The following is a 13,115-nucleotide window of genomic DNA, read 5'->3' on the forward strand; positions in this document are numbered from 1 at the left end:
ATGCCTAATTGCTATTTGTATCTTTCAAAATCACAATATAATATAAACAATTACTTAGCTGATATTTTCATTTATTTAAATGTGCTCATGCATAAAGGAATGGAGCACACACTGTTTCAAAATTGCTACTGTGGGATGATAAAAGCAAGTCTATCAATTTTTGGATGGTGCAGGTTTAGTGTATGTGTGCTACTTACTCACAAGTACTGCATCTCTGCTTTCCCATGCCCCTTTTCCTTCTCTTGCCCTGAACTCAATCCTAATTCTTCTGCCTTATCCCTCTTCCTTTTGTGTCCTTTTCCACAGCCCTCTGTGCCTGGAACAATCTTCCTGTCCTCATCCATCAAGTGTCTTTCCCCCCTTCCCTCTTCTCAGCTTTAGTAGCCATGTGTTGTGCTTGTTTAGACTTACATAGATTGTGTAAGCTCCTCAAGGCAAAAAAAAGTCTCTTTCTCTGACTCAGGTTGTCCCATGGAGAACACATGAGGGAAACCACAAGAAAAGCAGAACTCCTACAAGTTCTTTTTCATTACATGGTTTCAGTACTGTACCATGAGTTCCATTTGGAAAGCAAACTTGCAATTCCCCTGGGGAACTTCTTGCTCAAGTTACTTGTGTTGAGCAAGTTTTGGAGATGCCCTGTAGAGCTTTGACATTTTTTAATAGGCACTTACTCAAATCTTGGTGTCCTTGTTGCCCATCCTTTCTATCACAGATCAGACTGATCATCACATTTCCCAATACGGGAAAGAAATTAGTCTAGTCAGAGCCTCATTCAAGCCCTGTTAGGCTTCAGTGGGTCCCTTAAAATGAGACAATTCACAAACCACAAAGTAAAACAGATTAAAAGGCGGCAGGACTCCATCCACATTCCAGAGACGCCATCTTCAGGTTGCCCACCTGAGAGTCGACATCCAGTTTATTCCTCTGCCCTTATTCCAGGGCCCATTCTCCAGGCCATCTACCTTAGAGTGAACAGACCCCGGTCTCCTAATTCCTGTGTCTGTATTCTAAGGCCTCCACACTGCTAGCCATTCTTTGTGCTTCTTATTACTGTTCCGCTGCAACCTTCACTTCAGTGCTTCTATGAGAGGGCTCCCTGCAGTGTTCCACTCCACAAGGTCCTTCACCTGTGAGACCTACCTTTGCTGCGTTCCTTCAGAATCACTCGCTTGCTCTTGGGTTTGGCCTGTCCCTGTCTAAGCTAGTTCTTCCGGTTTACCTAGGGGCCTCCGCATGAGCCTTCTTCAGTGTTTTCTCTGTCTCTTCTTCCCAGTGGCTTCCAGCTACTGCTGTCTCTCCAGGTTCATGCAGCTATCCCTGGGGAACTCCTACCAGTGCCTCCTGCTGCTTCCTTCCAAACTACTGCCTGGCTCTTTATGGAGGCAGGATGCCCTCTACCATGCCCATTATGAGGTACTAATTAGTCACAGATGAACTGGACCCATCCCCTTTAAAAGTGGATAGTCACCCTATGGCAGCAGGTCAAATAGTTGTAGATGCAACTCATTTGTCCTTCCTGATATTCATTCTTGCTATCACTTTACTCTTTTCAGACATACATTATATGTTTTCTTGCCATTGTGTTACTGTTTCTTCACGGCACAGAATGAGCATGGCTGAAATATTCCATTACCAGAGGCAGAAATCAGATGATTTGGTTCATGCCAGGAAAGAACGATGAGATCACAGTGTTCCTGCTAAGTGTTTGGGGGTGGGTAAAATGCTGCTTTCTCTAATATGTATATTAAACAGGATGCTGCACATTACATCAGTAGCCAGTGACCACATTTCTGGCTCCACCTCAATCTATAGAACTCCCCACTTTGTCTCAGGTAATCATTTATACAGCTCAGCAGAATTTCTGTTTTCTTACCTTCAAATCTTACCAGAGGAATGTACAGCAGAGCCAGCAGTGTAGAAACATGTTATACCATCTTGGAAATTATCCCAGACTGGAGCAGCTGCTGAAAGAAGCTTTGCAAGGTGCTGCTGACATCACTTGCAACCACATAGCCACCCCAACTGTAAAGGTAGTGCAATCTAGCGTTTACATCTTTAGACATTTTAGTCTGCAAATTATTGTAGGTTTGGATGGCATGCAGCTGTTTCCTGAGAACCTTTGTCTCTGTTCTTCATTTCCACCCACACATTTGCAAATACACAGTTTTCAACATGCTTCACAGCTGCAGGTTGGCTCCTTGTGCAGGGAAAAAGAGAAGATGGGAAAACACGGAGGGGACAATGCTGAGTAAGTTTCCTGTCCTCCATGGAAATTTGAGGGAAGTTAGTTTATGAAGTCCACAGTACACAGCTGAAACCATGGACCATCAGGCCTTAGTGTGTAAAATGCTGTACTTACCTAAAGCACTATATAAGTAATTATTGTTGATAGAAATGTGTAGTGAGACGTGCAACAGTTTTAAAAAATGGTACCTCTCTCCACCTTTACATGTATGCCCAGTCATCATTTTTTACACATGCATATAGAATGCAAAGGTTTTGTTATTTTCATAGACTCTGGTGTTTCCAACCCGTAGCAAAGAAAATTTGGAAAGAAGAGTGGGCTTACAGTATGGGTTTGTTTTGTTTCTTATCCCCAGTTAATATCCTCTCTTCCAGATCAAGAATGGAGTGCCTCGTGCAGTATCATGAGATGATGGAAAGGGTTCCTCCCCGCCCCCATTAGTTTTAAATTCTTAAAGAAAGTTATCAGTAGGGAATACCTTTGTGCCAGAGCCAGCGCTTCAAGTATCATCCAAACTAGTGCTGTTTTTTTCATATAACACAAAGCAGAAAATCCTTTCCCTCCTTTTATAGTTGATGTTGAGTTTGATTAAGGGATACACTCAAACCCTTAGTTCTTCTTTGAATGCCTCTGCATATTCTCACATGTGGAATGAAGGTCCCTGAGACATGGGGTTCCAGAATCTTCTGGGGTGCAGTGTCTATCTTGGGCTGCCCATCGCCAAAGAGTTCAGACACTATCAAAGGGGAAGCAGCCCCAAATGCTTTTCAGTTCCTGCCATTAATTTGGGGATTCCTAACCTAAAACTCAGAAGAAGTGGGAAATCTGGATGTGGAGTTTGGATTAACCAGTTGCAGGGAACAGTTCTGTCCCTTTACCAAATAACATTATTGCTTTCACTTTCCTGAATCAGGCTTCTGCATTCACCTGGCATAGTGGTTTGTAAATTGGGTTCAAATTCACATCTCTTTTAAGACTCTCTTGCACATTAATATGCTTTTTTCTTTAGCCCAGGCTTCATTAGCCTTATTTACCCATGCATAGAGACTGATGATATAAAGCTAAATTTTGTAAGGTGAATAATGCCACAAAGAAGTCCAGAAAATATTACCTTGGTCATCTTTGTCTTCTGAATAGTAAAGAGAATGGTGCAATTCCTCCAAGAGTCAGTGGACAATATAGATTAGTTGGCAGTATTTGGAGCTATTTGTCCAACAAATTCACACAGTGACAGTGTCACATTAACCAGAAACAATCTAACTACTTGAGGTGGGAACAACATCAACTGTTCCCTCTTAACCCTTCTATCTTAGAAAATCAAAGAATAATCAAAAAATAAAGTTGGAAATTTAGCAGCAGATGCATAGCATGAATGCAGCAAGGATGCCTCTTGTAAATTAATTACAATTAATACAAGGTCAGTCGGTCACTTGCCTTATCTGTGCAAACAGGTAATGTGAAACAGAGCAATGGTCTCACCCACATACAGTTTAATCAAATACTATGCACTGGGGTTTCCATAGTTTCAACCTATTTAATTCTGCTCAAAATCTGCAGATTAGGTAACCTCCAAAAAATCCGATTGGGACATTTTCCCAATGGATGCCTTTTTGTTTAGTTGGCATGGCTACTTCACATAGACCCTCTTTCCAGATTTCTTATCCATAGAATATAATCTAGGAAGAACAGAAGCCCTATAAACAACACCTTCTAACCTCAGTACTCTCTCACATGCTGACAACTCAACATTAGATTTTAGACTTGCTTTCCTTCAAATACCGTTTGTCCCAGTTCAAGCAGACTGTCGCTCATACCAAAGTATGAACTGTGAGACCATGGAAAATTTAGGCTAAACATAGTAATAAACCTGCCTTTCTTATAATTTCTTTTCTATTTAAAATTCATGATCTTGTGTGGAAGTTACTATGTGGTATGAGGAGAAAAATATGAACTTTAAATAATCTAAACCTGCATTTTTCTCTTTATTTATACACTTTAAATACATAACGAGAAGATAAAGATAAGATCTTAGTAATATATAATAAATCTGTATTCTTGATTCTTTGTATGTGCCCATTTAGGCATAAACAATGCTAATTAACATATGATTATCTTTATATAAAAGATTTGCCATGAGAAATATGTAATATTGAAAACAAACAGGAAATAATGTGTGTGTGGTAATATGTGACACAGTCATTTTGTACTGTAAAGAGGAAGACTGGTTGTACTATACCAGTGGTCACCAACTGGTCGATTGCGATCGACTGGTCGATCCTAGAGGATCTCCCAGTTGATCGCAATCTACGGCGGTGTAGTGTGGCTGCCACTAAGGTAGATTCCCTGCCTACCCCAGCCCATGCCGCTCTTGGAAGCGGCCACCGCAGCCCCATGGCCCTGGGGGCGGGAGTGGCGGGGGGTAGGCAGGTAGAGCTGAGGGGACGGTGCTTGCAGAGAGGGGCAGCGCGCAGAGCCACGTGCCCCCCCGCCCCTCCCCAGGGGCCGCAGGGGCACGTTGGCCCCTTCCGGGAGCGGTGTGGGGACAGGGTAGGCAGGGAGTCTGCCTTAGCGGCAGCTACACTCAGTCTTGCTGCACCCACTGCCGACCGGGAGTCACCGGAGCTACGTGCTGCCCGGAGGGAGGCCGCACCCCAGCCCTGAGCCCCCTCCCGGATCCAGCACCCGAACCCCCTCCTGCACCCCAAGCCCCACCCTGAGCCCCCTCCCAGAGCTAGGACCCCAAACCCCCCTCCTGCACCCCAACCCCCAGCCCTGAGCCCCTTCCCGGAGTCAGCACCTCATACCCCCTCCTTCACCCCAAGCCCCAGCCCTTACCCCCTCCCAGAGCCAGCACCCTGTACCCCCTCCTGCACCCCAACATTCTGCCCCAGCCCGGAGCCCCCTCCTGCACCCAAACTCCCTCCTACAGCTTGCACCCCTCACCCCCCTCCAGCACCTCAACCCCTTACCCCAGGCTCAGCCCAGAGCCCCCTCCCACACTGCAAACCCCTCGGCCTCAGCCCAGAGCCAGCACCCCCTCCCGAACCTCAACCCCTACCTCAGCTCAGTGAAAGTGAGTGAGGGCAGGGGAGAGTGAGCGACTGGGGGGGGGGAGCGTGAAGTGAGCGAGGCGGGGCTTTGGGGAACGGGTTGGATAGATCCTGGGTTGCCCTTAGATTCAAAAAGTGATCTTGGGCATAAAAAGGTTGGAGACCACTGTACTATACTGATGGATGAATTATAGTTTCTGCAATAGCTACAATCAACTATATCCAAATTCATATATAAGAAATTATCAATCTGTGAAGTATCTAAAGTAGGATTTATGAAAGCTAGAGATCCAGCTCTATTCAGTGTCTTCTTATTAAAATGTAATTATATAAATACTTAAATGAAGTTCATACACTACAAGAAAATAATATTTCCTTTTAATGTTTTATTGAGTGGATAAAGTAGTTTTGTAGTATCACAATTAGATATCACAAATAGTATCACAAGTTTTGTAGTATCACAATTAGATTCACTAAGCTTTTAATACCGTATATGGTTTGCTCATTAAAGTTTAATAAGTAATAGTCTTATTTCTTTAAACTAGAAAAAGTATTTAATTGCATTTAATTAAAATAGAATAATTATTTAAATCCCGCCTCTGTGAATTATTGCACAATAATCTAGATGATGACACTTAATATTTACTTCTGCTTCTGCATAAGTTATATATGTTACCTGTTTTAAGAATCTCAGACAAGCAACCAAGCATGCATGTCTATCTACAGCTAAATATGAATGTAGTGAGTACTATTTCTAATGAAGATATAGAAAACTAATTTTTACTGCGGAGTTTTAGGGCATCTTATCTGTCTAACCTGTCTATACTTTTTATTTATCGCAGTTTCATGGCTATTGCTTTGTATTCTAACTTGCAACTTTATTTTTCAATTCTTTGAAGGATTTGAGGTGCAGTTTGTGTGAATGATTCTGTAGAAAAAGGGCCTGATTCCACAATAGGACTGCTAAGTTGAACAGGGTTTACTCATGTAACTAAGGCTTTCAAGGACAGGTCTTAAAGATGTATTATAAAGGGAGGAGGTCACTATTCATTGTTCAAAGTATCCTTTACTTTAAAGTCAGCACACATCACTGGATTAATGTCAAAAGTAGTTAATGGCAGGTACAAAAAGTTAATGGAATTACCAGATTTTTTCTAAAAGGTAGCAGGTTCCAGTACAGGAGAGCAGTATAAATGTACTTGATGACCAAACTTTAATCTCCTTTCTCTCTTTCGTTAATCCATAACAGGTGCTTTTCCAGCAGGAGCTTTGTATGCCCGAAAAGACTTACTTCAGAGACCTACACATGTTGCCACCAAAACTTTCCAAGCCTTGCGTATATTTGTGAATGATGAGCTCCGCGAACTCTATGTAGGGTTGAAGATAGCTGAGAAGTTTCTGAAACCTGGAGGTCGACTTGTAGCCCTTTCTTTTCATTCGCTAGAGGATCGTATCATCAAACGATTCCTTCAAGGAATAGATGTTTCAGAAAAGTTCAACCTTAACATAAGACAAAAGATAAGACAAGGACAAAAAAATGATTCAGAACAAGATGTGGAAGAATTCTTCAGTGAAAATTCCAATTCAAGGTGGACATCTATACAGAAAAAAGTGCTTACTCCCCAGGCTGCAGATGTTCAAGAGAACCCAAGAGGGCGGTCTGCCAAACTAAGAGCTGCTATCAAACTGTGAAATAAAATAAAATACTCTGATTTTCTCTTTATATTAAATATGCTTTTGTAAATGTTCATCTTTCAGACTGTACAGAGATGGTCAAATTGAAAAATAAAAGGAAAGAAAATAATTGATATCTTAGGATAGAGTCTGACTTCTATCTTCAGTATTCAGTTTTAATTAAGCTGTGGAATTGAAACATGGAGTATCACATGGTAAAGCAAGTCTAAATCAATGGGCATAACTAATATTATTAATTTCTTTAGAAAAACAGTTCTTGAAACACAAGGCTCAGATGTCTATAATAGCAACACTTGTATGTACAACTTAAACATATAGGGCTCTATCCACCTATTAATCCACAACATCAACTCCCATTGAACTATTCCAACTTCAGCCCAACAATTGATCATGTTGTGCCTTATTGTTTTAACATATACATTCTTTAATACAGCTAAAATTTGAAGTCTATTTAAAACTTCTTGTATGAGAAACATCATAGATTGAAAATTAATATTGGCTCCTTTTATACCTTGTTAAACAATTCATTTTTTTAAATGATATAAAAAGTAGCTTAGGTTTCATCTACTTTAACTTCTTCCTCCCTTTACAAAAGAAAAAAGAAAAGAAAAGCATTCTCTTTATTTGGACAATCAAAATGTGTGGCAGAATTTCACTTCTGATGAATCAGTAGATTGGTTGACTAGAGGAGGAAACATGATTTCTGTCTCTGAATTTGAATGCTTGTAAAAGAAAACTGACTGGCTGCTTTTAAAACTCCAGACCTGATTCTGATCTCACCAATTTTATACTGGTGTAAGCCCAGTGACATCAGTAGACTTATTCCTGATTCAGATCTGAGCAAATGAGATCAAAATTGCGTCCTCCATGTGTAATAAATTGAAATAGCAATATCCTAATTAATTCCTTTGGTAACATTACACTAATATTGGCAAATTTCTCATAAATACCCAGAGATATGACATTGGATGATGCAAATCACTGATATGAAGTAAGAGCTGAATAATAATGGGCACGATAGACTTTTCTGAAAGTGTACTGTTTTTCCCAGTTTTCATTATACATAGTATTAAATATAAATACAAACATTCCACTTCAAATAATAATACTTAATGTTGACATCTGTTAGAAACAACAGACTGTATTTAAATAGAGCTTTTCCCCTCCAAACATTATATATGAATAGTTATTTTTGGTTAAGGTTGTACCTTGAACTGCGTCCCCATTTGAAGTTTTTAAAAGATTTTTATGGCTGAAATATTTAGGCTCAGAAGAATGTGGTGCTGTGTTGTGGTGCAGGTAGACGCACAGAGAGACATGCGATTGCAACAAAGGTAAGTTCCGTATTAATAATATCCCAGAAGAGATATGGAAGAGTCAGTGCTGCTTCTGACTATTTGCATAGGGGTATCTCCAAAAACCCAGCCCTCCCATTTCCATAAGTATGGTTGCTCATACCAGTTGGGTCAATACATCATCAACATAGGGAGAACATATTTCCCACTGCAAATATTCTTTCAATCTGGTTTATTTTGTGCTCGCCTGGAGTTTGCCGAGTCCCATAAAAATCTCTGGGTAGGGTTAGTTGAAGCATGCTTGTGTATCTTGAACTGTTTCAGTTTCACTCAGTAGATAGGTGGCATACATTTGGATACCACTTTGAACACCTTGTTTTATTATGGTGCAAGTAGGGGCCCAGAGCACAGAGAGGATGTGGGGTTGCAACAGAGTTAAATGCTTATTCAGTAACAACCTTGAAGTGACATGGAAGAGTCAGCACTATTTCTGGGGATAGTGAGGCCTAATATTCTCTCTCAGATTAAGTTCTGTCCAGTACACAGAGAGGTAGTAGTGTATTTTAATTCCCTTACAGTGGTGTGATCCATTAGTAGGACTAAATGTATTTCACTTGTGGAAAATACCACCTCATTGAAAATCAAACTAGACTTCTCAGAGGATGAAAATTCATATACGTCTTTTCTGCAATTTTTACTTGAAACCTGAATAACATGCATTTCAACACAACCAAATGCAGTGTCATACATCTAGGAACAAAGAATATAGGCCACACTTACAAGAAATGCAGATATACTAAGAAGGTCTTGGGGGACATAATAGATATCCATTTGATCATGAGCTCCTAATATAATGGTATAAAGGGCAAACAGGATCCTCGTATGTATAAGCAAGACAATAACAAGTAGGAGTAGAGAGATGGTATTACCCATGTACTAAAGTACTGCGTCTCTTTCTGGTGTCCACACATGAAAAAAGATGTTGAAATATTGGAAAGCATTCAAAAAACAACTACAAGAATGATTTGAAATCAGAAAAACATGCTGTATAGCAAGAGGCTGAGGAAGTTCAATCTATTTTGTTCACCTAAAAGAAGGGTAAGAGGTCACTTGATCAAAGTCTGCAAATACCTACATGGAGAAGAGACAGCTCTTTAATCTAGCAGAAAAAGGCATAGCTAGCTGAAGCTAACCAAAGGTGCACATTTTAAACTGTGATGGTATTTAAACATTGGAAGAATATACCTAGGGATGTGGTAAATTTTCCATCACTTGAAGTCTTTAAATCAAGACTGAATATCTTGCTAAAAGATATGCTGTAGTTCAAACAGAAAATATAGGTTTGATGCAGAGTTTATTGGGTAAGGTTCTTTACGTCTTTGTTGAAGGAGGGTCAGATTTAGATGATCATACTGGTCCCTTTCTGTCCTTAAAAATCTATGAATCTATGACAGCCCGATGAGAATGTATCCTATTTTATTGTTATTGAATAGATTTTATTCAAACCTTTTGGGAGAAATCCTGGGCCAGTTGAAGTAATTTATGGTTTTATTGACTTGAATGGGTAAAATCCTGGTCTCATTGAAGTCACTGGGGGTTTTGCCATTGACTTGAATAGGGTCACGATTTCGCCCTTTCAGTTTTGTAACTGAAAGCATTTTTATTTATTATAAAGACTAACATCATATGAACTGCCTAACTTCAAGATGGTTTGTGGTTTGCTAGAAAAATGTTTATATTTACCATTTGATATTAATTAATTTTGCTGCAGTACACGTGTTCACTAAGTCACATAATCAGTTTTACTGACTAAAAAATTAAAGGCTCGATCCTACAGATCATATACAAGCAAAGAAAGGAATGCATGTATTATCCATGTTTGTATTTGTTGTCCATTACTTTGGATAAATTACAGTCAGTCATTTGCAAACCTATTTACAGAGTTACTAATAGTTTGGTGAAATTATAACCTAAAATGTCAATATTTACCCATAGTAATTGCACTGTGGTATCTGAAATACTTTACAGAGTAGCAGCCGTGTTAGTCTGTATCAGCAAAAAGAACAGGAGTACTTGTGGCACCTTAGAGACTAACAAATTTATTTGAGCATAAGCTTTCGTGGGCTACAGCCCACTTCATCAGATGCATAGAATGGAACATATAGTAAGAAGATATATATACATACAGAGAACATGAAAAAGTGGAAGTAGCCATACCAACTGTAAGAGGCTAATTAATTAAGATGAGCTATTATCAGCAGGAGAAAAAAAACTTTTGTAGTGATAATCAAGATGGCCCATTTTAGACAGTTGACAAGAAGGTGTGAGGATACTTAACATGGGGAAATAGATTCAATATGTGTAATGACCCAGCCACTCCCAGTCACTATTCAAACCCAAGTTAATGGTATCTAGTTTGCATATTAATTCAAGCTCAGCAATTTCTTGTTGGAGTCTGTTTTTGAAGCTTTTCTGTTGCAAAATTGCCACCTTTAAGTCTGTTACTGAGTGACCAGAGAGGTTGAAGTGTTCTCCTACTGGTTTTTTAATGTTATGATTCCTACTGTCAGATTTGTGTCCATTTATTCTTTTGCGTAGAAACTGTCTGGTTTGGCCAGTGTACATGGCAGAGGGCATTGCTGGCACATGATGGCATATATCACATTGGTAGATGTGCAGGTGAACGAGCCCCTGATGGTGTGGCTAATGTGAATAGGTCCTATGATTAGGTCATTTGAATAAATATGTGGACAGAGTTGGCATCGGGCTTTGCTGCAAGGATAGGTTCCTGGGTTAGTGTTTTTGTTGTGTGGTGTGTGGTTGCTGGTGAGTAATTGCTTCAGGTTGGGGGGCTGTCTCTTCGCTTACAGGTGCCATAAGTACTCCTGTTCTTTTTGAAATACCTTTGTTTCCCTATTCATAGAGACAAAAAGGGGAAACCATGCTATTTCAGAAACTACTATTTGTAAATTCCTACTTTTTATAGCAACTGCAGAACATGGCTTTCTATGCTCCATTCTTCCTATAATAGTGCTGGTTTTATTTACTATAAATCATTTATATTACAATGGCACCTAAAGTATTCCTGTACAGACATATTGGAAGACACATGGTCCTACTCAAACGGCTTATGCTCTAAGGAGACAAAGCAAAAGAAAGAAAAATTGGGAAAGGGTTACAGCACATAAACATTGGCATGTCTTGTTAGATCCATGTTGTTGTTGGCTTTATTATTATAATCTAAAGTAAAGAAATAGCTAAATGTCAGTGTTGACTCATTTATTGTAGGTATTAAGTAGAAGTATGTCATGGAGGGGGCTCTGAATGAGGAGAGAGTAGTAACTTTACACAACGATTGGTTGCCATTATTCCATTCTATGCTTAGTTCCGGAAATGGTAGTAAAGGGTTCATTCTTGCATTTCTTGAGCTCCTAAACCTCCCAGGGCAGGGCCTTCAATGGAACTTTGACAATTTATACCAGCTGAGGATCTGCTTCATATTCAATTACATATGTACATTGGAAGACCATGAGAGACTATCCTTTGATCCAGGTGCGTGGGTGTTTTTACATGTAACTTACTTACACTGTTATGCATATAATTATAAAATAAATCGATTGGAATATAAAAATTGTACTCACATTTCAGCATATAGTATACAGAGCAGTATAAACAAGTCCTTGTCTGTATGAAATTTTAGTTTGTACTGACTTTGCTAGTGCTTTTTATGTAGCCTGTTGTAAAATTAGGCAAATATCTAGATGAGCGAATGTACCTCTGGGAAGACCTCTGCGTATCCCCATGGGTATGTGTACCCCTGGTTGAGAGCCACTGTGCTAGAAGAAACAGTAGAATGATGTACTAGCCAATGCATATGAGTGAGGAACGTGGTTTTATATGCATAATTTAAGGCAATGGTGGAAATAAATCTGGATCTTTACATCCAGGTCCATGTTTACTTTTCCCTGCCTCTATACATTTAGAATTGTTATAGTATTTCAAATTCTATTTTTTTGACATTTCAGTTTGGGTAAGATGATCACAGACTAAATGAAGAAAGCAGAATCTTTTCTTCCTCAGAGAGCTATAATAATAATTATCTGCCAGTTGTTAATTAGCATGCTATTTAATATTTCTGCTTTATGTAAAATATTCTGTTTTATAACATATGTCTTACTATTCCTAATGCTGTCATTATATCATTGAAGAATAGCATAAAAAATGCATTTATTATTCAACAGAAGTCTGGGGTAAAAAATATTTACTGCCTAGGAATTTGTTACTGTACCAGCCTACCCAAGTCAAAAAAATGTAAACAAAGATTAATTTTCATTTTGTTCTACACTGATCTTCGGGCAAACAATTTACTTGAGACTTTTTAAAGTTACTTTGATAGTTTACATTGCATACAATCAAAAATAACCGAAGGATTTTTTTATTTTTCTAATATTATTTTGAAAATTGATAAATTTGACAATAAATTGTTTACAGATATTTCCTTCAAATGCAAAACTGGAGATACAGCTCCCTCTGTCTTCCTTGGGAATATGTAAGTTTTTTGCTTCTTTACCTGCAAATTATCATGAGTACTGTTTCACTTTTAGAGGTGGGTAATTAGTTACTGATTGTTATCACAAGAAAAAACAAGACAAACACATGTAGGTGCCTTCCTATACAGGACTGGTTTTTTTTAACTTATTGTATCCAGAATTGAAAAAGACAAAGGTCACACAACAAATGAGAGCTGTTTTGCCACCCAAAAATCCTTCAGTTAAGGTGTCTAACTCAAAAGGCCAAAAACTAAGGTACTCAATAATAATCACAAGT

The 13,115-nt window shown here is 39.1% G+C and overlaps 1 protein-coding gene across 1 annotated transcript in view; it reads left to right on the top strand.

Annotated features, from left to right (window-relative positions):
* METTL15 (methyltransferase 15, mitochondrial 12S rRNA N4-cytidine) overlaps nucleotides 1–6,990 on the top strand; it is a 213,650-nt gene extending 206,660 nt beyond the window's left edge. Inside the window, exon 6 of the mRNA XM_065404157.1 lies at nucleotides 6,548–6,990. Coding sequence (XP_065260229.1) covers nucleotides 6,548–6,990 — 443 coding nt within the window. The remainder of the gene's footprint in view (nucleotides 1–6,547) is intronic.
* Nucleotides 6,991–13,115: the final 6,125 nt, after the last annotated feature.

The sequence above is a fragment of the Emys orbicularis genome, chromosome 4 (genome assembly GCF_028017835.1).
Source record: "Emys orbicularis isolate rEmyOrb1 chromosome 4, rEmyOrb1.hap1, whole genome shotgun sequence".
In the NCBI taxonomy this organism is placed as follows: domain Eukaryota; kingdom Metazoa; phylum Chordata; order Testudines; family Emydidae; genus Emys; species Emys orbicularis.